The following is a 24,522-nucleotide window of genomic DNA, read 5'->3' on the forward strand; positions in this document are numbered from 1 at the left end:
TTTTTTTTCTAGATGCGCGGAGCATATGTAAGCAAGTAATATGATGGTTATAGTGACTAATTGTCACCGGAGTTAAAGTGACAAGCTTGCGGTACATGGGATAGCTCTCTCGGTTTCCACAAGCCCTCGTATGGACATCGGAGACGTGAAAGCTTTAATGGCGCGAGGTAGGCGCTCCGGTGATGCCAGAACCCGAGCCGTCCGAAGCCATCTAGTAATTTTCTCTCGGTTCGGTTCGCGCGTGCTTATAAATTTTTTTAGCTCCGATCCCGAATATAGCGCAAGCAGAACGGGATTTAGCCGGTATTAAATTACTAAGTCGCAAGTATAAAAGATCCAGCATTCCCTTCCTGGTCGGCACCATGACTCAAAGCTATCCTCTCGACTACGCCAGCAAGGCAGACACCTACTATCTGGCCTCCAAAGTGAAGGCCAAGCTCACCAAAGAAGCCGTCAAGAATGACATCAACCTTCATAGACTCGTGTGCCAGGCCAACCTCCTGGACAACTTGATCGACAAGCTGAACGCTGCAGAAGAAAGTAAAGGCCGTAAAGTGTCTTTCGACAACATCGCAAGCGAGAAGCACGTGCAATTGGTGGAGCCTGTGAAGCCCAAACTCACGAACCCTCAACAAGACGACGACGACTTTTATGACGACAGCGATAGCGACTCTGACGAAGACTACGACTACTACGAAGTGAGCGACGACGAGGACAGCTCATTGTACATGAACCACGAGCTGAACGGGTCGACGGTGACGATAACGACGGAATGCGTGGACTCCGACGAGGAAGACGATGTTCCCTCTCTCTCGAGCTGTTCGAGCGAAAGCGAGTCTGATTACGACAGCGACGAGGAGGCTGGTCATGTTCGTGTGCAGCACGTTGAGCATGCTGACAGAGCGAAGATCGAGGCTGCGCGCAATTTGATGAGCTTACGTCAAAGTATAGTCGAGTGTATATGAGTTATGTGTATAGGGATCTTGAACGCGCGTTACGATTTATGATTCGGAAAAAGGATGTTTCGGCACCCCTCGGTAAAACTGCTCGGGAGCAAAAGTACGCGGGGTTAAAACGTTTCAGAGACACATTTAAAATTGTTGCCCGTGTACGGGTGCGCGGTCGTCGGATCAGCAAGGTTTTTTTCCGTCGGGGCCTTCCGCAATCGCTTCCGGTCGCGCGAACACTGAAATTCACAGCCAATCAACAAATAGTTTTTTGTAATAAATAAGAATAAAAGTGACCATATCCCCAGCTTTTTCTTCGTCATGTTTAAATCGATAATTCGTTCCCGTGGCATGGCCACCCAGGCTACTGCCCAAAGACTGAAGACATTCAAGATCTACAGATGGTCTCCAGACGCCCCAGATAAGAAGCCATACATGCAAGAGTACAAGATTGATCTGAACCAGTGTGGTCCGATGGTGTTGGACGCCATCATCAAAATCAAGAACGAGCAGGATGCCACGCTCACTTTCAGAAGAAGTTGCAGAGAAGGAATTTGTGGCTCATGTGCCATGAACATTGGCGGCCAGAACACGTTGGCCTGTCTGTGCAAAATCGACCAGGACACCTCCAAGGAGACCAAAATATATCCACTTCCACACATGTACATCGTGAGAGACCTGGTGCCGGACCTCACGCATTTCTACAAACAGTACAAATCGATCCAGCCATACCTGCAGACCAAAAATAAGCCAGCCGATGGCAAGGAGAACCTGCAAAGCGAGGAGGACAGAAAGAAGTTGGATGGATTGTACGAGTGTATTCTGTGTGCTTGTTGCAGTACCTCGTGTCCTTCCTACTGGTGGAACCAGCAAGAATACCTTGGACCTGCCGTGCTGATGCAGGCCTACAGATGGCTTGTGGATTCGAGAGACGAGGCCACCAAGAGCAGAAAGGAGATGCTGCAGAACTCCATGTCGTTGTACAGATGCCACACCATCATGAACTGTTCGCGTACCTGTCCTAAGGGTCTGAATCCGGGTAAGGCGATCGCCGAGATCAAGAAACAATTAGCATTTGATTGAAATATCTATAATAAATATTTATATGAAAGAGAACGTATTCGAGGACAACGTCTCGCAATTAGCGCATCACATCCGCCACAAATGTGCAAATGTACGCACTGAACGATTAGACGGCAAGGTACGTTACACGGAGGTTCTAGATGCGGCCACGCAATGGCCCTACTAACTGCAGTCGCTGATCTTTGCTCTCGCGTCTCGAGAAGACATACAGCTGGAGATCGTCGTATTCTTCCACCAGACATATGCGGCGCCCTTACTGACGTTCCGCACGTGGCAGCTGCAAATATGCGACGGCATCGAGGCCCGCAGTCTTGTGTTCGACCAGTCTTTGATAGACAAGCTCGTCACCCGCGACGGTTCACTAAGCGTCGATCGACGCGTCGACACTGCGATCACGCTGGTGGACCATCCGGTGCTGGGTAAGCCGTTCTACCAGCTGCATCCGTGTCAGAGCGCCCAGCTGCTAGAGGACGCTGCCTTGCAGGGCCTGGAAGCGCTTGTATTTTGGTGGGATTTCTATTCGTCGGTGCTGATATGATTGGCCGAGATAAATAAATAGTTGCTGATTTTTTTACTCGCTCAAGCATGGCATCTTCTTTCAACCAAACACGAACGCAGATTGTTGGCGTGGAAAACCAGTTGGCTGGTCTTCTGGCGAGCTACAGCTCGTTTGCGTCTGCGCCGGGGCCCGAGACGAGTGCTGAGGAGGAACAGCTCGAGCGCAAAATCAACGACACATTCACTAATCTCTCGTCGTTGGTCAAGGAGCTGAACCGGGTGGTGGACTCGCAATCGCTCAACAACACCATTTCGGCGTCGAAAATGCAGCAACTGGCGCGTCACAGGGAGAACCTGAGCCAATACACAATCGATTTCAACCGAATCAAGTCTACAATCAAACAGGAACGTGATAAGATAAACTTACTCTCGTTCGTTCGCACAGACATAGAGGACCACCAAAGACGCGTGGATAGTTCCGGTGGTTCGGGCAGTGAGGACGGATACATGCTAAACGAGCGGCTGCGGCTGAACCAGCAGCACAGCGCCATGGATACCCTACTGAGCCAGGTGTTCGAGACTAGAGACGAGATCCTCAGACAGCGCAATGTTTTGAGCAGTGTCGGCAACCGGCTTCAGCGGTCACTGAGCACGATGCCGGGGCTGAAAGTGCTGCTTTCCAAGATCAACACGCGTAGAAAGCGCGATTCGCTAATCATCGCCGGTCTGATAGTCATATGCATTATTTTGCTGTGGATTTTAGCATAGGTAGGTTGATGACATGAAAAGTAGACGAATATTTTGGCGTCGGTCGACGCGATTTTTTTATTTTGTAATTTATTGCATGGACGCCCTTGTTGAGCAGTACGCGAGTGGTCTGGAAGAGGCCATTCTGGCATTCGCTGGCAGGCTCGATCCTAATGAAATGGCGGAGAGTCTGTACTACGAAAATTCTGATCTCACAGCCGCACTGGATGCCGTGTTCAGCACACTAGACATAGACACTCTTACGGTGGACAAGATCTTACTGTTCAATGGGATCTTCACCAAAAGTCTTTTGCAAGTGGAGGAGTCAGAGGGGGGAGGCCCTAAAGAACCAGCGCTGTTTCTGGCACAGACACTTCTCCTTCTAGATTCCTCAATCTACCTGTCATTTGTGAAGTACTCTGGCCTGAACCCCGTGCCCATGCAGACCCTGAACTCGATCATGCTGCTGAGTCCTACCGATTTCGTTGTGGATACGTTTGGCCCGGTTTTTTTCTCGCACGGGTCCGTCGACAGACGGCTCAAACTGACTCTCCATAATACGTTAGTTGGCAAGGCTAAGCCAGGCTCAACGCTGCTGCAGATCGGCAACGTTCTGCTCCCGAGACTGCTTGGACAACTGGAGTCACACGATATATTTGCTGCCCAGCTTATGGTCTTTATCACCAACGCCTTTGACATCAACGACAAATTGCTGCTGACTAGCGACTGGAAGCTGAACGACTTTAATAAAACATACCTAGAGTTCTCCAAGTCGCGCAAGTGGCCGTCGAACGCCAACAGGAACCCGGCTCGTCGCACAAACGATGCCTTTCAGGAGTACATGGTTCTGGCGTTGTATTTCACTACAGACTTCAAGAGACTAGTGGAAGAGCTCAACGCTCACAGAGGAGGCAGGTATTCCAAGACAGGGCTGCCGCTGATAGACAACTGCAAAAAACTCGTCAAGACTATCAAGGAAATGGACGCGCAGGAGCCTGCTCCGAAGCTCGGGAGCATGCACGAGCTGACAGCAGAGGAACACAGCCAGCTGGTGGACAGTTTTGCGGCAAAGGAGTACGAATGCGACTGGCTGCTGAACGCTGATGAGTTTGGTGTCCAGCTCAGACAGCCCAGCCGGCGCTGGGCGGTGATATTCCAGATCTACGTGATGGTCTCGTTCATCTACGACCTCACAGACGCCAAATGGACGAAAGTGCTTGGCGACATCAATGCCAAGTATAAGAAGTTTCGCAAGCCGGAGTTTGACGCGATGCTGGCCAACGACAGCGTCAAGAGCCAGTTGGTCGAGGTGCTCACGGAGATAGAGCGACACTACGCGAGCTACTTCCCTGCGTTCCACCGCATTTTGAAACATGTTGTCGACAACACGGAGATCAGATGGAGGGCACTGAAACTTAAGCAGTTCAACCATGAAAATCTGGCGGATCTGGAAGCGCTTTCGAACAACAAGAAGCGCAAATTGGACGAACACCTCGACAAGGAGCCGGAGATAAAGGCACCGTACACATACAAGCTGGGAACGGCAAAATTGTCGCAGATATGGAGTGTCAAGACGGGTCTGACCGAGATTGAGCGGAAACTGGCGGACCCGCAGGAGCTGCTGGAGAACTACAAGGACGAGCTGTATTTCGTAGAGGGCAGCCTGCAGAGCGGCGAGAAGAGCGAGGAGCTGCTGGAGAAGCAGGAGCTTCTCACGTGGAAGAAACAACGGCTCGAACGCGGGCTTGGGGGGTGGTTGAGTTTGTAGGCTCGTATGAGGTCACGTGAATTTTCAACAATCGGTGTTTGAAAAAAAAAATATATGGGGAATTATTAGTCTTCAAGATAGAGTATGCCATCGATTTCCGAAGGAGAACCGTCCATCTCAACGTCCGTGGCTCTTTCGTCGGCGACGATCAGCTCCCCTTTTGGGCTTCCGCTCGACCCCTATGAGCTCAAGGGCCGTGTTTTGACGTCCCCCTTTAACGTTCTGTTATCAGCCGTCTACTTGTTGAACGACAAGATTTTCAGCTACGATCTGCTGGGCCACCACGACGTCCCAGACAGGCGCTCGCTGCTGGGCTTGTGGAACAAGCTGAACAGAAAAAACCTCAACAACAATGTCCCTCATCTGTACAACTTGGAGGTGAGATCTGGCTGCGGAAACCTCATTCTGGGCTATCTGAACGAGAGTATTGACGGCCAGCCTGTGTCTGTGATTGTTCCGAGCTCTGGGCTGGAGTACATGGAGCCCGTTTTGCTGCAGCAGAACCAAAACCACCATAATCTGGCTCTGTCGTTGAACGTTGCCAGCTTGGAGTACGACTTTAAGAGCGGCCAGCTGGTTTCGCAGTACTCCAAGGTCCTGTCCGTTGCGAAGAATTTGAAGCTGCCAGTTTTGCACTCGCTGGACGCGGTCGAAGCCCAGCACTTTGCCATTTTGACCAACGCTCTGGCCAAGCTCAAGATCACTACGGTCCATCTGTTTGACGGTCTGAGCTTCCTCAAGACCAACCAGACGATCTCGGGCTCGCTTTCGAACGAGCGGATCCGGGCCGTTGCAGACGAGCTGTACGAGAAGCTGAACGGCAAGATCCAGCTGCTGCCGGCGGTTTCGAAGCTGTCGTTCGCGCTCTCTGTGCTTAACGAGGTCTTGGGTACCAGCTACGCTCCATTCGAATACCACGGTCCCCAGGGCGCCGAGACCGTCTACGTGGCGTACGGCTCGAAGGAGACCGCCCTGCTGAAGCGGCTGAACGTGGCGTTCGTGCACGTGAGAACGGCGCTGCCGTTCGAGGTGGCCAAGTTTGTCGACCTGGTCCCAGCTAGCACGAAGCAGGTCGTTGTCATTGGCGAGAAGTACCACGGCGTCAACCTGCTCAAGCTCGACGTTCAGGCTGCTCTCTACGTGAAGCAGCGCTTTTTGAAGGTTGTCGAGGAGACGGTGGCAGAGTTCGAACGGCTGGCTGCGTCAGCGGCAGAGGCAGGCTCCCATTTCCGGTTCTTGACCGCAGACAACTCGCCGTTCGTGGACGTGCCTTCCAAAATCACCCACGCGCTCTCGTTGGTGCCCGACATGGACATCCAGTACCGGCCGAAGTTTGACAACACGGTCAACTCTGGTGTATTTTCCGCGGACATCCGTACCGGCTCCGTCTCGAGCGATTTGCTCGACGTCCTTGTTGTTGAGGACGCACAGATCTTGAACGAGGTCGACGTGCTCAAGAGTCTCAAAAAAACGGGCTCGTTGCTTGTGGTGAACGGGCCGGAACAGAAGTTTGACGAGGTCAAGTTTGTCGAGAAGACGCTGTCGTCGAAATTCAAGGCGCGGCTGCTGGCTGAACAGCGCACTCTCAAGGTGATCGACCTCAACACCGTGGGCGAGCAGGAGGCCACCAAGGGCCGCACGGCGTCAATTGCGATCCAGGTCGCGTTCTGGAAGCTCGCATACCCGGAGCTGGACACGGGAGCTATTGTGACCAAGATTTTGCAGGCCTTCGGCAGTGAGGCCGAGCTGCTGGCGTCGGTGATTGCCGAGCTGGTAGAGAAGGTCGAGCAGCACGTTTTAGAGGTCGCCGTCAAGGAGGTCGGCGAAGAAGACGAGCAAGAGACTAAGTTTGTCGACCTTGTCGAGACCTCGTTCGAGCCTAATCCTAGAGAGAAATTTGTGGACACCACGGGCGTCAAGGTCGAACCACGCTCGGAGCTGGTGCGCAAGCTGATGTTCAAGGAGGCATACGGCGTGTCTAAGGCATTGCGGCCAGACCTGCCGGTGCAGAACTTTGTGGTCAAGGTGAAGGAGAACAAACGGCTGACACCAACCGATTACGACCGGAACATTTTCCACATCGAATTCGACGTGAGCGGCACCGGTCTCAAGTACAACATCGGAGAGGCGCTCGGCATCCACGGCAGAAACAGCCCGGAGATCGTGGACCAGTTCATACAGATGTACGGTCTGGAGCCAGACGCCCTGGTCGAGGTGGCCTCCAAGGAGGACGAGACCGTTTTTGAGGTGCGTACCGTCCGACAGGCGCTCATCGAGAACCTAGACGTGCTCGGAAAGCCGCCAAAACGGTTCTACGAGTCGCTCGCAGAGTATGCTACCAACGCCGATGAAAAGGCCACCCTCACAAAACTTGGCGGTGCAGACGGTGCAGAGCTGCTCAAGACCTACCAGGAGGAAGAGTTCTACAGTTACGTGGACATTTTCGAGCTGTTCCCGAGCGCGAGACCTTCGGCCGAGGAGCTTGTGCAGCTGATTCCAGCCCTGAAAAGAAGAGAGTACTCGATCGCGTCATCTCAGAAGCTGCATCCGAACGAGGTGCACTTGCTGGTCGTTGTGGTCGACTGGAAGGACAAGAAGGGCAGAACCAGATACGGCCAGTGCTCGAAGTACCTGAGTGACCTGCGCATCGGCGAGGAGCTCGTGGTGTCTGTCAAGACGTCGATCATGAAGTTGCCACCATTGACCACCCAGCCAATCATCATGGCGGGTCTGGGCACGGGTTTGGCTCCGTTCAAGGCGTTTGTGGAGGAGAGATACTTCCAGCAGACCCAGGCCCACGAGATTGGCGAGATTTACCTGTACCTTGGGTCCAGACACAAGAGACAGGAGTATCTGTATGGTGAGTACTGGGAGGCCTATTTGAACTCCGGTATCATGACCTACATCGGAGCAGCCTTTTCTAGAGACCAGCCGAAGAAGGTGTACATCCAGGACAAGATCAGAGAGAACTTAGAGGAGCTGACCGACCTGATGATTTCCAAGAAGGGCCACTTCTACCTGTGTGGTCCTACCTGGCCTGTGCCAGACATCACTGCCTGTCTGCAGGACATTCTGGAGGCAGACGCGGCCAAGAAGGGTGTGCAGATCGACAGCGCCAAGGAGGTCGAGGAATTGAAGGAGGATGGCAGATATGTTCTGGAGGTTTACTAGATAAGCACTGAATAAAATTTATTAAACTAAATTCGAGAGATTATTAAATTAAAGGAATAAATAAATGCTGCCAGGCGACGTATGCGTAGGGAAGGCAGCTGATTTAAAGAACGTTCTCCTTAGCAGTGCAGTAGAGAAGCAAGTAGCTTTTGACGTTGGTGCCATCAGCACAACTAGTGAACATGTTGCAACCGGGGTCTTTACAAAAAGAATAATTTAAAAAAAGGAAAGAAGGGGTCGACAGGGAATTGAACCCTGGACCTCCTGCTCCCAAAGCAGGAATCATACCACTAGACTACCGACCCATTTCTTGTGTAACTGAACTAACCAGCAGACCTTGAGCAGCCCTGGAAGGTCGGACCTTCACAAAAAAACTCAGTTCCAGCCTTTCACTCTCTACAGCTCTCTCAATTATGGTATTCCAGCTATGTATCACTAGTGCATTCCGCGGTCCGCCGTTCTAGGCTTGGCACGGATGATGTTGTCCACACGTAACAGCACCTCGGCCGCCTCAGAAGCAGACGACACCACGGCTCTCTTCAGCTTGTAGCTCTCCAAGACACCCAACCGTCTCATGTCGTCAACTGTTCCCTCGTTTAGATTCAATCCCGAGCTGCTCATTCCACTGTATATGGATGAGCGCAATCTCGAAACCAGTTCGCTCGAGTCGTACCCAGCGTTGTCGCAAAGAATGGTTGGCAGCTGTCTCAGAGCACGGGCATAGGCCTCAATGGCAAGCGACTTCTTGCCGCTCTCCTTCTGAGCGGCCTGTTCCACGGCACGAGCCATGTTCATCTCTGAGCAGCCTCCGCCCAAAACAGTCCTTGTTTCTCTGGTAGTTTGAGAAAGCACCGACAGGGCGTCGTGCAAAGATCTGTCTGCCTCGTCGATAACCTGCTCGGTGGCTCCTCGAAGCACAATGGTGCAAGCCTGACCTGCAGCCACGCCAGAAAACTTGGTCATGATGTCTTCTCCAATGATAACTTCCTCGATCGAGTCGCAGTAGCCGAGCTTGACCTTCTCTGGGTTGTCAAAAGTGGACGCAACCTCGCCGCCGGTGACAAGGGCCAGTCTTTCGACACCCTCGAAATCTGCGTGTTCTATAGTGGTGATTCCGGCATCGCTCAACAGCTGTTCTGGCCAGTCGTAGATCAGCTGTCTGTTCACAAAACAATTGATACCAAATTTCTGAATTTTTTCCACCTTGGCCTTCATTTTTTCCTTTTCGGCACGCTCCAGCTCCGCGAGCTTGCTAGTGGCGTCCACCTTGAACTTTGCACCAAAAATTTTGACCTTGTCCGTATCCATGGAGGTATTTGCAATCAGGATTTTCGCGTTCTTGAGCGTTTTTGGTTGGCCAACGCCGATTCTTTTGTCCAGAATAAATCCTTCGTCCAGGAACGAGTCTGACAACTTGCCGCCCGCCTTCTTGATGATCTGAATTCGATCGAGGTTTGTCGAGCCACGCAGTCTTAGAATAGCGTCCACAGCCAGTTTGGCAAAGTACTCTTTGTCCTGGGACAGAATCTTGGACGAAAGTGTAGTCTTGGCGATGTTGATCAGGTCTTCTCTGAATTTGGTCTCGTTGTCAACGTTGTTGACAGCTAGGCTCTCCAGCTCGGCCAGTGCTGCGCGGCAGGCAATTCTGTAGCCCTCAATGATGGTCTGTGGGTGGATCTTCTGATCAACGAGTTTTTCCGCCTCCCGTAGAAGCTCAGAGCCAAACACGGTCACCGACGTGGTTCCGTCTCCAACCTCGTCGTCCTGAACTTTGGCAATATTGACAAGCACCTTGGCAGCAGGGTTGTCGAAAGGGATAGCTTTGAGGATCGTGGCTCCGTCGTTGGTGACCATCGAGTCGCCCGAAGAGGAGGATTGCAGCAGCTTGTCCATTCCTTTAGGGCCCAGCGTGGTCTTCACAAGGTCGCCAACGGCAATCGCGCCCACGAATGACGACAGACGCGCGTTCTCAGCACGCTCTTCAGTGACTTGGTCGCCAAATATGTTGACCGACATTGGAAGAGAAAAGTGGAAGAAAAATAACGAAGTTTTTCGACGCGTCGAAATACCAAAGAAAAAAATAACTTCCCAGACTTGTTTTGTTCATGCCTGAAGAAAGCCTGACAGAGCGGCTGCAGCGCCACAAGAAGCTGTTTGACGAGATCGATACAAAAAATAACGGGAAGTTCACGCTCGAGGACTTTGAGCGAGCGCTGCAATTTACCGACCATCCGCTCAAGGACTCGCATTTCGCAATCTCTCAGATCTACAAGTCTCTTGCTGGCCAAGAAGCAGCTAGTGATTGGATCAGCTTTGACAAGTTTAACCAGTACCTCATCCAGGCAGAGGCCCAATTGGCCAAAGGTTTTGAGAACGTCGACCGTGACCACGACGGCAAGGTCACAAAGAAGGATGTGGAGTCGTACTTGTTCAAGCTGGGTTTAAAACCCACTCCATCTGAGGTTGACACCTTTTTCAGAAAACTAGACTTCGAAGACCGCGGGTTTGTCACGTTCGAGATGTTTCGTGACGGGCTGCTGCTCATTCCGCGGCTGGAAGGATCGCGGGTCCGCACAGCCTTCAAATTCCTCAACGATGAGATGGAGAATATCTCCTCTGAAGGAGACGTCACCGTCAGCGACGACGTCCTCAAGAGCGTAGGATATTTTCTTGCGGGAGGGCTTTCCGGTGTTGTTTCCAGAACCTGCACGGCGCCATTCGATCGAGTCAAGGTGTTCCTGATTGCCAGAACCGACCTGGCGTCGACGCTCTTAAACAACAGACAAGAATTGCAAAGCAAAATTCAGGAGAAAGTGCATCATCCGGTGCCCAAGAAGAAGATACAGTCGCCACTGGTCCGCGCCGCAAAAACATTGTACAAACAGGGTGGACTTCGTGCATTTTATGTTGGAAATGGACTCAACGTCCTCAAAGTGTTCCCCGAGAGCGCGATGAAATTCGGGTCGTTTGAGGCCACCAAGAAGTTTCTGTGCGGTGTCGAGGGAGTAGATGACGTGTCGAAGCTTTCGAAAGTGTCAACTTTCGTGTCCGGGGGTGTTGGTGGAGTTATTGCACAGATAACCGTTTATCCAATAGACACGCTCAAATATCGAATCCAATGCGCATCTTTGGACTCAAAAGAAAAGGGTAACAAGCTACTTGTGAAGACCGCCAAAGACATGTTCAAAGAAGGGGGAGTGAGGATATTCTACAGAGGACTACCGCTGGGACTAGGTGGAATGTTCCCATACGCGGCTTTAGACCTCGGAACTTTCTCCACTGTGAAAAAATGGTACATGAAAAAAACAGCCGAAAAACAGCACTGTTCTGTCGACGACGTGGTACTCCCGAACTACCTGGTGCTCACTCTGGGTGCAGTTAGCGGCACCTTTGGAGCCACCATGGTGTACCCAATCAACCTCCTCCGAACGAGATTGCAGGCTCAGGGAACATTCGCGCATCCTTACACTTACGATGGCTTCTTCGACGTGTTCAAGCAGACGGTAACCCGGGAAGGTGTTCCTGGACTTTTCAAGGGCCTGGTTCCAAATCTGGCTAAGGTGGCTCCTGCGGTTTCAATCAGCTATCTCATGTATGAGAACTTGAAGGTGTTATTTAAGTTGGAGTGATGAATAGCCATGCATTATGCTTACACTAGAGCAACATTGTGCTTCATATTGGCTCGGTGGAAGAGACCGAATGGACGGTATTGGCTGAGAGACAGTATCAATGGTGGTACTGAATGACGTGCTCGATGCTAACCTATAAGAACTACATAAAGAGTATGCATGAAAGTATGTTATTGCATCACCGTAATTGTTCGGAGATGTAAAGCCTACAAAAGGCCCAGAGAGATTGTAAAGGCCGAGATTAAGTTGGCAAGGTACACCTATTGAGCTGCAGCTAGTCTGTAAACACGATAGGTAGCCGTGTTACACCTGACGTAACGTGAACGGGTCGGTAGTCTAGTGGTATGATTCCTGCTTTGGGAGCAGGAGGTCCAGGGTTCAATTCCCTGTCGACCCCTTCCTTCATTTTTTCAATAATTTTTTTTCTACCACTGACAAGATGCACAGCCGCTAAATATTTTTCAAATGTTTGCGAGGTTTGTGCGGTTTTACAGCCGAGGTAGCTGGCCTCCGCTAAGAGCCGATTCGAGTATGCTGAAGCATTTCAACATAACGTACGCACGGTCGTCCGGACCCGGTGGCCAGCATGTGAATAGGACCGAGTCGAAGGCCGTTCTTCGTCTTTCTGCGAAGGGGTGGCAGAGTGCTCGGGGAACCTGGGTCGATCCAGCTATTTTTGACCAGCTGATGGCCAATTACAGCGACAGAAGTTGTCCAGAGTCCAAACGATTTCCTTACTTTACAAACGCGGGCGACGTGCTCATTATGAGCGACTCCACCAGATACAGACAGAAGAATGTGATGGAGTGCTTGGAGAAATTTGTGAGCGCGGTGCAGAGGTGTGGAGAGCCAAGGAAGGAGACCGACGAGGCGACGCTGGAGCGGTGGGAGGATTTGCGCAAAAAGGAGAAGGAGGCGCGAGTACAGGCGAAGCGCAAGCTAAAGGACAAGAAGAACGCGCGTCGCAAAATCAAGATCGAACTGTAAATATATCAATCATTAAAAGAAGTCATTTCGCGTTAAATCATATCACAGAAGATTCGGCCGTGCCGGTGGCGTTCCACAGGTCCTGGAGCTGCAGAACACTAGTGATCACGCCAGCTCCACCCGCAACACCATTGTTGACACGTTTCTGGCTGAGGCCGTTGATGGCCACCAGGCTGTTGAGAGCATGGATCACGAGGTCTCTCTTTGCTCTGTGGAGCTGGGTATTTTGGGCGTCGAGGGTCTCTTTCTGTTTCTCCAGGTTGCCTCTCTTGTCCAGCGGATCCTGATCATCGCCCGAGGCCAGCTCTTTGAGCAGCTCCTGTTTTCTCAAATACGACACTCTGAGTTGTCTGACGTTTTGCAGAAGGCCCGAAACCAGAGCCACGAGCCAGAAGAAGCTACACACTTGCTCGATCTTCACGAGCAGTTTGCCGTCTCTGTTCCGCAGCAGTCCCAACAATTTGAGCCAGTGCACAGTGTCGAACCCGTAGTACAGCGAGTAGCTGGCCTGTTTGACGCTCTCAAACAGCTTTGTGTACCCGTCGCCGAGCTCGTTGTCGACGGTCAACGAGAGCGCCTTGAGGTGTTTCAGCGGCTTCAGGGCTCTCAACGGCTTTCTGCTGAGAGTAAACAACTCCTGCAGTCTTCTCACCAGATAGTAGCTGTTCACGCTGGAGCCTGTCCTGAGGAGATAATAAGCCAGCAACTTCGTCACGTATTGCAGCGTTCTGAGCAGCTTGTCACGGCCATTGTTTGTCTCGAGGAAATTGATCAGTTTTGTGAGAGTCGGATGATATGTTATCGTGTCGCAAACCATGGCTGACTGTGTGTCTGTGCAAAGTTGGTATATATATTTGCTGATTATCACCCGCACTTTCGCGCGCACAATTTTCTGAGCCAGGGCCCCGCAAAAAAAAATAGCCTATTTATTTTTTGTAAGTTAGCACAATGTCCATTGCGTATCCGGCAGTCAACATTTCCTATTGTGTTAGGTGCAAGTGGATGCTCCGTGCCGCATGGTACCAACAGGAGATTCTGCAGACATTCTCCTCGAAGGCCATCGACGAGAATGAAACCACGCTAACAGTGAACTGCGCCATGCTGTCTCCTTCGCTGGTTGCCGGGACGTTTCAAGTGGCGGTGAAAAGAGACGAGAACGCGGATTGGGTCGTAATCTGGGACAGGAAACAGGAGGATGGGTTCCCAGACTCCAAGCTCCTCAAGCAACGCATCAGAGATCATCTTTATCCCGAGCTTAAGCTCAGTCACATAGACAAACCAAACAAACATGGAGGCAAACTCGTCACTGGACAGTCGCCCGAGCCCAGCCGCGACGACACGTGCGTCGATTGCAAGACTTGGGAGTATTGATTACACATATCCAAGCCATTCCAGGCCGCTATAGAAAAGCCTGTCAATCGGGTTCAGCGAGTCGAAAAACCTGTTCGGCAGCCGTCGATAGCCTGCCGGTGCTATGTTATCGTCTTCGGTCGCCGGGAGGTCAGCGACGAGCCCCATAACGTACGAAACAACGCAAAATGCCAGCAGTCCAGCCACCAGCAGCGTCAGATAAGACCGCCATAGTTTGATTTTGGCCGTGCGATTCAGTTTCCGCTGAAAACGCGCTAGCAGCTCGTCTTGGCGCCTCACCGCGAGCACCAGCGCCGAGTCCGCGGGCTGGGCAGCTAGCTGCTCGTAAACCTGGATTAATGTCTCGTAGCAGTCCACGAGTCGTCTATTCAATTGCAATTCCATTGTGCGGTCTTCGTTGACCGACCGCTTGCGCTGCGCGTTTAACGTGCCTTTCAGTATGCTAATTTTCTGGAACAGCTTCTGTTTCTGCTCCACCAGGGACAATGCCACAGGTGCCTTCCGATTTATTGTTCTCGTGTCCGTTCGCCTCGTGAGATCTGTGTCTGTATCAAATAAATCTTCGAAATCGACCTCAAAAAGCATCTTAAATAGCACCAAAAACTCGTGCTTGGTTAGACTTCTGCTGGGATGCTCGAGGATCGTGTCAATCCAGAATGCCTTGTAGTCCGGGGATAGAAGCGCCCGTCCCCAAATCTGTTCGATCTCCTCAATCAATGCGCCCGTGTCGGTTATTGCTATCCGATCGGAGTCAGTGAACCGGGCCCACGCTCTATCCAGTATGCGATCGCCGCGACCCATATCGATAACTAGGATTATTTATTTATTTTTCGCGTACTATAATACATTCTATTTTTTCTCGCTCTGGATCTTGAATATCTGCTTGTACTCGATTCGGGCATCCAAACTGAATAGCTCGCGAGTCGTTTGCCAGTTGTCAATGTCCTCTACCTCCTTAAGCAGCACATCTGGTTTTCGCGCAATCACAATGACTGGTGGCTGCAAATACGTCTGTGCGTTCTCGTCGTTAATGATCACCCTCATGGCATAAATGCGGCCTTTGACGCTACCCAGACTGACAGCACCAATAATGACAGGCTTGGATATACCCCCAAGCTCGTCCAACTTGCTCTGAGACAGCTGGTTCTTTCCTATAAGCACTCCCTCGCCTTCAAAAGACAACCCCGGACGGTCCTCTAGGGGTATGAAATCTTCCGTAACGGTCCTCCGCAGGAGCTGTTGGCGCGACTCTGGGCTGAGCATGTAGTAGGACGAAAAAATACTGCGACGCAGCTCGAAAGGCTCTCCAAGCAGCATCTCCTGGACAATGGCTACCTCGAGCTGCGGCAGCAGGTAGGAGGACTCAAACGGCACCGCGATGTTCAGGCAGCCAATACCGTCCACATGCAGCTGTTTAGTGGCCGCGTAAAAGGTTATATCCTCTAGCTCGTGGCACAGAGGCGTGGTAGCAGAAACAATCAGATCGAGGAAATTGGGATCCTCGTTCATCAAAATACAGTCAAAACAATCATCGAGCTGAGCCGTTTTCAGAAGTCGCAAGATCATGCTCGTGAACAGTTCGGGAATGCGTGTGACCGAGAGTATCGTGAGTGTGTTTTTGTCTGCGTTCGACTCTATAATCAGTTGTCGAAGTATGTCGTTCCAAAGTCCTTCTGTATTGAGTGAAACTTCGTCCACCCGCGTTTTCCCCACCTCCTTTAATACGCGTACGCTGGAAAACCAGTTGAATTTCGAAAGCGGGTCTGGGTTTTTGGTCATGAGATCTATGGACTCAGCATTAAATAAGTGTGCATTAGGCAATGGCGAGCGAAATAAAGCATTGTCAAACTCGTAAATGTGGATACGTTTTACGCTCGCCACACTGGACCGGATTAGGTCGTTTTTGTGCTTCAGAATATTCCCGTGCTCCAGAGGAACATTCATGAATAAATTCCAGTACCGTGTATAAATATACCCTGCGAAATTATTTTTTTTCAAAAATATTTTTCACTTTTCCAGCGAGAAGAAGGTAAGTAAATCGCTTAATGATGACTTATGAATGCATAGTTCAACTGAATAGCATGAAGATAAAAACTTTCCATCAAAAGTCTTTCACCCCTATCTGAGAGCAGATTTACTAACTACTAGTCTCTGTATTTATTTCTTTAATGCATACATTCTGATCGGATACAGCTCTTTAGGCACTCCTTTCTGTAGATCCGTAGCTATCAGCTTCCAGCCGGCCTTTTCGAACAGCAGCCGGAAATTCTTGTCGGAGCGCGTCTTGCTCGAGTCCTCCGGGTCGTACACGTCCTCATCCCCGTTAACGTTGTTCTCTTTGATTACCAGTAGTCCGTCCTCTTGCAGCGCATCCTTGCACCGACCAAGCCAAACGAGGAACGCATCGTCTGGCAGATGGCCGCAGCACCACTGGCACCACAGAAGAGAGTACTTGCCGTGCTCCTGTGGGACCCAGTCCTGCATCGAGATCTGGTAGATCTCGCCAATCTTACCCTGTTCTGCCAGCGGAGCCAGCTCTCTGTACATCTGGTCGACAAATGGTTTCACAGGCTCCAGCAGGTCCACCTTCTCGCAGACCTTGTGCAGGAAGTCTCTTGTGACTCGTCCAATGCCTGCACCAAAATCCAGTCCATAGCTGATCTTCCCGGGCTCTGTCGAGAAGCGCGACTTCAGTTTGCGGATGAAGGTCATAGAACCGACCACGTCGGCCTTCGGCACGCTCGTGGACTCTCCAAAACCGCCCAGCACGCCGTCCACAGAGGGCTCCACCCCGCTCCAATACCGAATAGCGGCATCGTAATCTATCTGTGCGTCAATATTAATCTGATCGGATTCCATGTTTTCAGTAGCGACGATCGACTCCAACTTTTTTTCCCTCGTTGAAAAATTAAGCATCCGAAACAAATTGGACAACTTAATAATGAGTGGCAGTAAGTTTAACGTGGGCATGCAAAATTGACTAACCACAGTCCGTTTATTGGACCTTGCTAAACCTTTTGTCTCGCTTCTGCCGGAAGTCGAGTATCCTTACCAGAAAATCGAGTTCGATGAGAAAATCGTTTACACCATCGCCTCGGTCGCTGTGTACTTGCTTGCCGGCCTTCCACTGAGTAACGTGGCGCAGGACCGCATAGCCGACCCCTTTGGCTGGCTGCGGGTCCCATTTGCGTCCCAGGCCGGAACGGCGCTGGAGTTCGGGCTGTTGCCCGTCGTCACGGCCGGTTTCCTGTGGCAGATTCTTGCGGGCTTCAAAGTCATCAAAATCAACTTCGAATCCAGATCCGATAGAGAGCTTTTCCAGTCCTGGCAAAAACTGACCGCGGTGTTGATCGCCCTGGTCTACGCCGTCTTGCTCTCGTTTGCCGGCTACTTTGACCCCGTCGACCAATTCACCTCGCAAGCAACCTTGCCTATTTGGAGCAAGCTGACCTACATTGTCCAGCTGACGTTCATGGCGCTCATCACGGCCCTTCTGGTGGAGCTTCTGGATAAGGGTTACGGTTTCGGCCCGGGAATTCTGGCAATCATCACTGTTTCGTCGTCCACCCAGTTCGTCACCTCGTTCCTTGGATTCACCACTACCCTCACCGCCAGAGGCTTTGAGTCCCACGGTGCCTTGATCCAATTGATTAGAAACATCAAAAACAAGCCTTTTGGTCTGGCCATCTACGATGCATTCACTAGAGACAACCTGGCCAACCTGACCCAAATTTACGTCACCCTCGCCGCCCTGGCTGCGGGTGTGTACTTTGGCAACTTCAGAGTTGAGGTGCCTATCAAGTCCGCTAAAGTCAGGTCCATGGCCTCTGTGTACCCGATCAAGCTGCTTTACTGCGGAGCACTGCCTCTACTGTTCACCTACGCCGTGCTGTACAACCTCAACATTATCGGGTTCGCTCTCACCAGAATCTTCAATACCGTGCCGTACGTGCAATACATCGGCAGCTGGAAATTGGACGAGTTCGACTCCTCTACGTACAATCTGACCTCGGGCCTGCTCTACTTTGTGTCTGCCTCTCCTAAGGGCGCCTCGCCACTACACTATGTTGTCAGGCCGGTCACGTTCTCCCTGTTTGTCATTGTGGTGTCGACGGCTTTCTCTAAAATGTGGAGCAACATCTCAGGCTCCTCCGGTAGAGACATTGCCAAACAATTCAAGGAGCAGGACATCACTCTCATCGGTCATAGAGACACAGCTGTCGGAAAAGAGCTTGGAAAAATCATTCCGGTGGCTTCCACCACGGGCGCACTGATTGTGTCGGTGGTTGTGTGCAGTGTCGAGGCCCTTGGACTCTCTGGAGGCCTGGCTGTCGGAGCGCTGACTGGCTTGTTGTGCGCTCTGACGCTCTTGGAAAGCGTCATGACTGAGTACCAGCAATCTGGGGGAATGGCCTCTCAGTTTGGACAGATGTTCCAGCAACGCTAATACTATAGAATGGTTTGTACTAGAGAAGAACATATTCTCGACTAAAAGCTCATTTTTCCATCTCTGCACCAAAAAAACTTAATCTACTAACATTTGTATTATATTTAAATAATATTGTGTCCTTTAGCAGAATGGAAAAACTGCCCTTTAGAAGACACGCTGCGCCTTCTGCGCGTAGCCTCGTGGTCAAGAACTCGCCAGACAACGAGATTGCCAAGTCCAATTGTGTCGCCGTGTCTCCACAGGACTTCCAGGACGGTAGCTACGTGATCTGCGACGGCAAATTCGTGTTCAGTTGCGTCGCCACCACCAAATGCATGCCCGGAACCATAGGACTCAGCGGGAACCAAAGGTTCTGGGGGTCCTGGTCCACTGACCAAACGATAGCAGTGGCACCGTACGACCTGTTTCAATCCAACGGCAAGAAGGGGGCCTATTTGGGCACATTGAATGTGGAGATCAACTTTTGGAATAGAAACCGCGCAAACAACATACAATTCGACCCCGACGAGATGAGCGAAACGTTCGTGCACCGGTTCGACACTCAGATTCTCCAGCCATCGCAGATCCTTCTATTCGAGTTCAAAGGCAACTATTTCGAGGTCAAGATCCTCTCCTCGCAAGTCATCGATTTGGGAGAGGTCCAGCTGCAGGATGTGCCCACCTCGACAGACATAATGAATAAGGGTATCTGTGTGAAACAGACCAAAGTGAATTTCTTCAAAGGGTCTGACGGACTGGTCAATCTGAAGGCCTCCAGCACGCGCCCCAACTCTGACGCTATCATTCGGCCAGACTTCAAGTTTGAGGACATGGGCATTGGAGGTCTCGACAAGGAATTTACTTCGATTTTTCGCAGAGCCTTTGCTTCGCGTATATTCCCTCCCGGCTTGATCGAAAAGCTGGGAATTCAGCACGTGAAGGGCATGTTGCTGTACGGTCCTCCAGGTACAGGTAAAACTTTGATTGCACGTCAAATTGGGAAGATGCTGAACGCTAAGGAGCCGAAGATTGTTAACGGTCCAGAGATATTGTCGAAATATGTCGGTTCCTCTGAGGAGAACATCAGAAACCTGTTCAAAGACGCAGAGGCCGAGTACAAACAAAAAGGCGACGGCTCGTCTTTGCACATCATCATTTTTGACGAACTGGACTCTGTGTTCAAGCAACGTGGTTCGCGCGGAGACGGCACCGGAGTGGCCGACAATGTGGTGAACCAGCTGCTTGCTAAGATGGACGGTGTGGACCAACTCAACAACATCCTGGTCATTGGTATGACCAACAGAAAAGATTTGATTGACGAAGCGCTGCTCAGACCAGGTAGATTCGAGGTTCAGGTAGAGATCCATCTGCCGGACGCCGCGGGCAGAAAACAGATCTTGGAGATTAAGACCAAGAAAATGAAGGAGAACGGGTCTTTGGGCAAAGATGTTGACCTGGAGAAACTTGCGGAGCTGACCAAGAACTTCTCTGGAGCAGAACTCGAAGGTCTGATCAAGTCGGCTACCTCTTTTGCTTTAAATCAGCACATCAAGGTGGGCACTGTGGGAGAGATTACCGGCGACCTCGAAAACACCGTTCTGGATATGAGCTGTTTCTTGAGCGCTTTGGATGAGGTTAAGCCTGCTTTTGGTGTCCACGAGGAAGATCTCCACGATTGCGTCAAGGGAGGCATTCTCAAATATTCTCCTAAAATCGACCATATCATCCACCGTGTCCAAAGGGCCTTAGAGCAAACGCAGAGTTCTGAAAACTTCAACTTCTCTTCCCTGTTGCTGTACGGTCCTCCAGGATCGGGTAAGACTGCGCTGGCTTCCTACCTGGGGCTCAATTCGAAGTTCCCCTTTATTAGAATCATCACTGCTGACGAGATGATCGGCATGTCCGAATCTGCCAAGGTTCAGTTCATCGATAACACATTTAGAGACGCGTACAAGTCGCCATTGAATGTGCTGATTGTTGACGACATTGAGGCGCTGATTGACTTTGTGCCCATTGGGCCTAGATTCTCCTCTGTGATCCTGAGAGCCCTAATGTCTAGACTGAAAAAATCGCCTCCAGAAGGCCACAGACTCATTGTGTTGGCCACTTCTTCCAATCACGAATTGCTCAAGAGTCTCGACGTGCTCAACTGTTTCAATGACGAGATTCTTGTCAACAATCTCACCAATCTCCAGGAGCTGTATTCTGTTATGGAATTGGCATCTTTTGGAAAAGACTCCGAAGAAAGAAAAGATATCATCTACAAGCTGAAGGCTGCGTTCGGCAGTGAGACAATCAATGTGTCCATCAAAAAGGTTCTTTTCAACATCGACACAGCTAAATTTGGCAGCAACCCGGCAGACGAGTTTGTCCAGCTCATGGTTGAAAGCCAACACTAAAGGTTTATAAATATAACTTACTGTTGCTTCTGAGCATAATTTGATTGTACAATAATATGTGTGACTAGTGGTCGTTAAAGATGCCGACATTACAAACGCGAACCATAGAAGTCTCGCTGAAATGAAAAAAGTTGACGTAAAGCTAAGCGCCTACGCTCGCTCTCGTTTCTGGGGTTCAGGCTTGTGACTTCGTCTCTGCAGCAGCAGAAACACCTTCTTGTTGTGCGGAGGAGGAATCAGCCTCTTCATGCTCTGGTTCTGGTTCGTGGTTTTCTGCTTCTCTATCACTGTCTTCGTCTTCATGGTCGCCTAAAGCAGCAAAGATATTCCTGGATGCCTCTCTTGGCTCGTCAGGAGGAGTGCCCGCACCTTTCTGTCCGCTTGAGGCGCCAGAAGAGTTACCGGATCCAGCAGACGGTACCGTGGTAAATTGCTGCTGACTTAGTTTGGAGGAGGACAGCTTGCTTTTCTGCTTGTTGAAAGGTCCGAGAGATCTTTCCGACGAGTTCCTCACAACACCAACTTTTGATATGTCATTAGAAGAAATCTGATTGCTGTTTCCCCATTTCGAATTGGATCTCGAGCTGTTGGATCTCGAAGAGCCAGATCTTGGATCAGCTTTACGCCTTCTGATGGCATCTCTTTCCTCTTGCAAACGCTTAGCCTCGGCCTCTTGGTGAATCTCAGCGATAGTCTTTGGCCCGGCATTTGACTTGGCATCTGCCCATCTACTTGCTCTCAAGTCACAAAGATCCATAAGCTTGAACTTGATTCTAGATGACAGCTGGCAGTGATTAATGATGTGGTTGATTTTCTCAAATGCAAAGTCCAATGGGCCTCTATTGCTGGAGTCAAGCTTGGCACCAGTTGTCGTTAACAATTGTGTCAAAGTCTCCAAAGTGTCCTCGCTTGGAGAGTCGGAGTCAGAAAGCTGATCAACAAGACACTTGATGATAATTTTCTCCGAAAGCAGGTTCAGGTAGTACAGCTCACCAATGAATCTAACAAGTCCCAACCCTCTTCTCTTGGCGGCTGCCAACTTATAGTATTCATCGGACATCATCTCAGGCTCTAATGGAGTACCGTCCTCGTTAGTTGGCAACTTATCAGACCAGCCCTTTTCGTATTCTGCTTGACATCTGGACAACAGCAACTTCCGAACCAATCCAGAGGAGTAGACACGCTTCGGAACTTGTTCTGGTCTAGGCTGAGATTTATCTTCCACTTCCTCAGAAATATCGGTACAGAGCGTCAAACACAGCTTTGCGTAAACAGAAGACCACAAGTGCTCATCACAAGCCTTGGCAAAGGTGAGCTCAATGACTTGCTTCAATGTCTTGACATCGTCTTCCCATTGCGCTTGGTTGGCGATCTTGATGATTTCGGCGGAAATAGTGTCAAAGTTATCCAAAGTCAACTTGTTCAAGTGCGATTTGACCTTGGCCTCCACATCTTCTTCTTCTAATATCACAGTGACACCATCTGGAGCATAACGAACCTCCTTCTCTTTGTTCCTGAGCGATCTTGGAACCCATCTATTAGCAGACTTTTCCAACGGCTTGACCTCAGCAGCCTGCTTAGCAGCCTCGGTCTCCTCGTCTCTGTTATCCCTATCATCATCCAATCTTCTAGGCTTTTTGGATCCCTGTCTTTGACTCTTTTCACGAGACCCAAGACCCATCTTCTTTTTAGAACCGCCTCTTGAACCGTTTCTGGATCCGAACTCACCTCTAAGGGTGGCACTTCTTGGCATAGCATTAGACGAGCCTGGACCGCCTCTTCCAAACTGACTTCCAGATCTAGAAAATCCGCGATCGCGTGACTCTTTCTTGGCACCAACCAAGTCAATGATGGACCGCACTTTGGCATCCCACTCGTCATCAACAGGGAACTGACAGATCGGCTGGAATTGAAGCAAGAATGGCGGACTGTACTTATTTTTAGAAGCATTTTGCAATCTTGGATCCGGCTTCTCTTGTCCCTCTTTGTAGGGGAAAGCGTAGATGTCCTTGATTGGAGTAGCTTTCGAAATTTGAGCGAAAAAGCGGGTCATATCGAATGTCTTGTCTATACCTGGAGATTCAGCTTCCACTGCCTCGGTTGTCTCATCCTTGGTATCATTTGGGCTGTCTGCAACAGCAGAAGACTCTGGGCCTTCTGTTTGTTCGGGAGCAGCATCTATTTGTGCTTCCTTCACGGATAAAGGTTGTGCCTCTTCTTTTGGCTCATCCACAGAGGGAGTGCTTGCTGCAACAGGCTTAGCCTGAGTTGACTCAGCGAAAGATTCTGGGGCAGCCTGTGGCTCCTCGGACTTTTCAGCTTGCTTGGATTCTGGTTGACTATCCTCAATTTCCTTGGTCTCCTCAATCTTCTCGGTCTTCTCGATCTCCTTGACCTCCTCCTTTTGTTGCTCAACAGGTGCAGTTGGCACGACAGGCTTAGCAGGCTCCTTTTGCTCTTCTTTAGGATCTGCAGGTTTCTCGACCGGTTTTGGGGCTTCCTTGGAGAATTCTTTGGGCGACTCCTTAGGTGCTTCCTTTATTTCAGAGGCTGCGTCAGGTTTTACTTCTTTTTCGACTTCTTTAATAGGTTGCGGCTTTTCCTCCTTTTTCTCTGAACTAGCTTTGGAGTTTTTGAGCCTGAGTTGCTCCATGAACTTGGCCTTGAATTCCTCGTTTGCCTTCTTCACCTCCGGCTGGGCTGGCTTTGCTGGTGCGACATCTGGTTTGCCTGGTGACATCGGCACAGACGCAGTCGAACTAGCTGACGGCGGAACAGCAGGCAGTGAGGCGTTAACTTTGGACAGAACAGGCGTGGAGGATGACGAAGAAGATGACAAAGATGCAGTTTTGGAGTGGCCTTTATTGAATTGGACAGCCTCACCGTTCTTATTTTTGATACTCAGGTTGACGGGTTTTGACACCGGGGTGTGAGTCGCAGAGCTCGGCAACGTAGGGCTAATGGCAATAGCACCCGGTGGCGGAGGTGCATAGTAAGGTCCCCCTGGAACTCCTTGTGGAGGTGGCGCGTAGTAACTATAAGCATAACCAGGTGCGGCCGCCTGATATGGCTGGGTCATATATCCTGTCCAACCTTGCTGTTGATAGTACGGAGGCTGAGGATGGGACGGGTTGTAATTGCTATAGCTGCCATTGTTTCTCCTGTTCTTGTGGTAATTGGAGTTGTAATGGTGATGCGTATTCCCTGTGGGAGGAACGCTATTTGGATTCGACATGATCAAATTGTCAATGGGTTGATGAAAAATTCCCAAAGGAGTATTGATCCCGATAGAAAAAAAAGGTACCGAACGGACTCCACGTGAGCAAACACGTTTCTAAGGAACTACGAGTAGGAAGTTCCTGATATATATACCTAAAATAAGATATATATTGGTACAATTACCTTTTTTACAAGAGAAAGATTTTTTTTGGTTTTGTTCGCTTTCAATAAATTTTCACCGTTACCCGGAAAGTCATCGTTGATCCACGATTTT

General features: G+C 50.5%; 18 protein-coding genes across 18 annotated transcripts; 11 read left to right on the forward strand and 7 right to left on the reverse strand.

The window, feature by feature from the left end:
• Positions 1 to 130: 130 nt before the first annotated feature.
• Positions 131 to 965, forward strand: KL928_002197 (uncharacterized protein; the record flags this gene model as incomplete). Its single annotated transcript, XM_043202646.1, has 2 exons — positions 131 to 167; positions 301 to 965. 2 exons carry the CDS (start codon positions 131 to 133, stop codon positions 963 to 965), a joined length of 702 nt encoding a protein of 233 aa, XP_043060402.1.
• Positions 966 to 1,298: 333 nt separating this feature from the next.
• On the forward strand, positions 1,299 to 2,030 carry KL928_002198 (uncharacterized protein; the record flags this gene model as incomplete). Its single annotated transcript, XM_043202647.1, has 1 exon — positions 1,299 to 2,030. One exon carries the CDS (start codon positions 1,299 to 1,301, stop codon positions 2,028 to 2,030), a length of 732 nt encoding a protein of 243 aa, XP_043060403.1.
• A 22-nt stretch (positions 2,031 to 2,052) lies between these two features.
• KL928_002199 (uncharacterized protein) lies at positions 2,053 to 2,568 on the forward strand (the record flags this gene model as incomplete). The annotated part of the gene is made up of 2 exons (XM_043202648.1): positions 2,053 to 2,152; positions 2,366 to 2,568. The coding sequence occupies 2 exons, from the start codon at positions 2,053 to 2,055 to the stop codon at positions 2,566 to 2,568; spliced, it is 303 nt and encodes a 100-aa protein (XP_043060404.1).
• A 47-nt stretch (positions 2,569 to 2,615) lies between these two features.
• Positions 2,616 to 3,296, forward strand: KL928_002200 (uncharacterized protein; the record flags this gene model as incomplete). Its single annotated transcript, XM_043202651.1, has 1 exon — positions 2,616 to 3,296. One exon carries the CDS (start codon positions 2,616 to 2,618, stop codon positions 3,294 to 3,296), a length of 681 nt encoding a protein of 226 aa, XP_043060405.1.
• Positions 3,297 to 3,372: 76 nt separating this feature from the next.
• KL928_002201 (uncharacterized protein) lies at positions 3,373 to 5,043 on the forward strand (the record flags this gene model as incomplete). Its single annotated transcript, XM_043202652.1, has 1 exon — positions 3,373 to 5,043. One exon carries the CDS (start codon positions 3,373 to 3,375, stop codon positions 5,041 to 5,043), a length of 1,671 nt encoding a protein of 556 aa, XP_043060406.1.
• Positions 5,044 to 5,127: 84 nt separating this feature from the next.
• On the forward strand, positions 5,128 to 8,214 carry KL928_002202 (uncharacterized protein; the record flags this gene model as incomplete). The annotated part of the gene is made up of 1 exon (XM_043202653.1): positions 5,128 to 8,214. One exon carries the CDS (start codon positions 5,128 to 5,130, stop codon positions 8,212 to 8,214), a length of 3,087 nt encoding a protein of 1,028 aa, XP_043060407.1.
• A 435-nt stretch (positions 8,215 to 8,649) lies between these two features.
• On the reverse strand, positions 8,650 to 10,230 carry KL928_002203 (uncharacterized protein; the record flags this gene model as incomplete). The annotated part of the gene is made up of 1 exon (XM_043202654.1): positions 8,650 to 10,230. One exon carries the CDS (start codon positions 10,228 to 10,230, stop codon positions 8,650 to 8,652), a length of 1,581 nt encoding a protein of 526 aa, XP_043060408.1.
• An 89-nt stretch (positions 10,231 to 10,319) lies between these two features.
• Positions 10,320 to 11,843, forward strand: KL928_002204 (uncharacterized protein; the record flags this gene model as incomplete). The annotated part of the gene is made up of 1 exon (XM_043202655.1): positions 10,320 to 11,843. The coding sequence occupies one exon, from the start codon at positions 10,320 to 10,322 to the stop codon at positions 11,841 to 11,843; it is 1,524 nt and encodes a 507-aa protein (XP_043060409.1).
• Positions 11,844 to 12,308: 465 nt separating this feature from the next.
• KL928_002205 (uncharacterized protein) lies at positions 12,309 to 12,830 on the forward strand (the record flags this gene model as incomplete). Its single annotated transcript, XM_043202656.1, has 1 exon — positions 12,309 to 12,830. One exon carries the CDS (start codon positions 12,309 to 12,311, stop codon positions 12,828 to 12,830), a length of 522 nt encoding a protein of 173 aa, XP_043060410.1.
• Positions 12,831 to 12,867: 37 nt separating this feature from the next.
• On the reverse strand, positions 12,868 to 13,647 carry KL928_002206 (uncharacterized protein; the record flags this gene model as incomplete). The annotated part of the gene is made up of 1 exon (XM_043202657.1): positions 12,868 to 13,647. One exon carries the CDS (start codon positions 13,645 to 13,647, stop codon positions 12,868 to 12,870), a length of 780 nt encoding a protein of 259 aa, XP_043060411.1.
• Positions 13,648 to 13,778: 131 nt separating this feature from the next.
• On the forward strand, positions 13,779 to 14,201 carry KL928_002207 (uncharacterized protein; the record flags this gene model as incomplete). Its single annotated transcript, XM_043202658.1, has 1 exon — positions 13,779 to 14,201. One exon carries the CDS (start codon positions 13,779 to 13,781, stop codon positions 14,199 to 14,201), a length of 423 nt encoding a protein of 140 aa, XP_043060412.1.
• A 43-nt stretch (positions 14,202 to 14,244) lies between these two features.
• KL928_002208 (uncharacterized protein) lies at positions 14,245 to 15,002 on the reverse strand (the record flags this gene model as incomplete). The annotated part of the gene is made up of 2 exons (XM_043202659.1): positions 14,245 to 14,271; positions 14,340 to 15,002. The coding sequence occupies 2 exons, from the start codon at positions 15,000 to 15,002 to the stop codon at positions 14,245 to 14,247; spliced, it is 690 nt and encodes a 229-aa protein (XP_043060413.1).
• A 48-nt stretch (positions 15,003 to 15,050) lies between these two features.
• On the reverse strand, positions 15,051 to 16,145 carry KL928_002209 (uncharacterized protein; the record flags this gene model as incomplete). Its single annotated transcript, XM_043202660.1, has 1 exon — positions 15,051 to 16,145. One exon carries the CDS (start codon positions 16,143 to 16,145, stop codon positions 15,051 to 15,053), a length of 1,095 nt encoding a protein of 364 aa, XP_043060414.1.
• A 213-nt stretch (positions 16,146 to 16,358) lies between these two features.
• KL928_002210 (uncharacterized protein) lies at positions 16,359 to 17,060 on the reverse strand (the record flags this gene model as incomplete). The annotated part of the gene is made up of 1 exon (XM_043202662.1): positions 16,359 to 17,060. One exon carries the CDS (start codon positions 17,058 to 17,060, stop codon positions 16,359 to 16,361), a length of 702 nt encoding a protein of 233 aa, XP_043060415.1.
• A 136-nt stretch (positions 17,061 to 17,196) lies between these two features.
• Positions 17,197 to 18,302, reverse strand: KL928_002211 (uncharacterized protein; the record flags this gene model as incomplete). Its single annotated transcript, XM_043202663.1, has 2 exons — positions 17,197 to 18,063; positions 18,285 to 18,302. 2 exons carry the CDS (start codon positions 18,300 to 18,302, stop codon positions 17,197 to 17,199), a joined length of 885 nt encoding a protein of 294 aa, XP_043060416.1.
• Positions 18,303 to 18,327: 25 nt separating this feature from the next.
• Positions 18,328 to 18,648, forward strand: KL928_002212 (uncharacterized protein; the record flags this gene model as incomplete). Its single annotated transcript, XM_043202664.1, has 1 exon — positions 18,328 to 18,648. The coding sequence occupies one exon, from the start codon at positions 18,328 to 18,330 to the stop codon at positions 18,646 to 18,648; it is 321 nt and encodes a 106-aa protein (XP_043060417.1).
• A 131-nt stretch (positions 18,649 to 18,779) lies between these two features.
• On the forward strand, positions 18,780 to 21,029 carry KL928_002213 (uncharacterized protein; the record flags this gene model as incomplete). The annotated part of the gene is made up of 1 exon (XM_043202665.1): positions 18,780 to 21,029. One exon carries the CDS (start codon positions 18,780 to 18,782, stop codon positions 21,027 to 21,029), a length of 2,250 nt encoding a protein of 749 aa, XP_043060418.1.
• A 175-nt stretch (positions 21,030 to 21,204) lies between these two features.
• On the reverse strand, positions 21,205 to 24,264 carry KL928_002214 (uncharacterized protein; the record flags this gene model as incomplete). Its single annotated transcript, XM_043202666.1, has 1 exon — positions 21,205 to 24,264. One exon carries the CDS (start codon positions 24,262 to 24,264, stop codon positions 21,205 to 21,207), a length of 3,060 nt encoding a protein of 1,019 aa, XP_043060419.1.
• Between the last annotated feature and the right edge of the window lie 258 nt (positions 24,265 to 24,522).

The sequence above is a fragment of the Ogataea angusta genome, assembly GCF_019207475.1.
Source record: "Ogataea angusta isolate 61-244 chromosome Unknown 61-244_NODE_4_length_877678_cov_91.023368, whole genome shotgun sequence".
Taxonomy (NCBI): Eukaryota; Fungi; Ascomycota; class Pichiomycetes; order Pichiales; family Pichiaceae; genus Ogataea; species Ogataea angusta.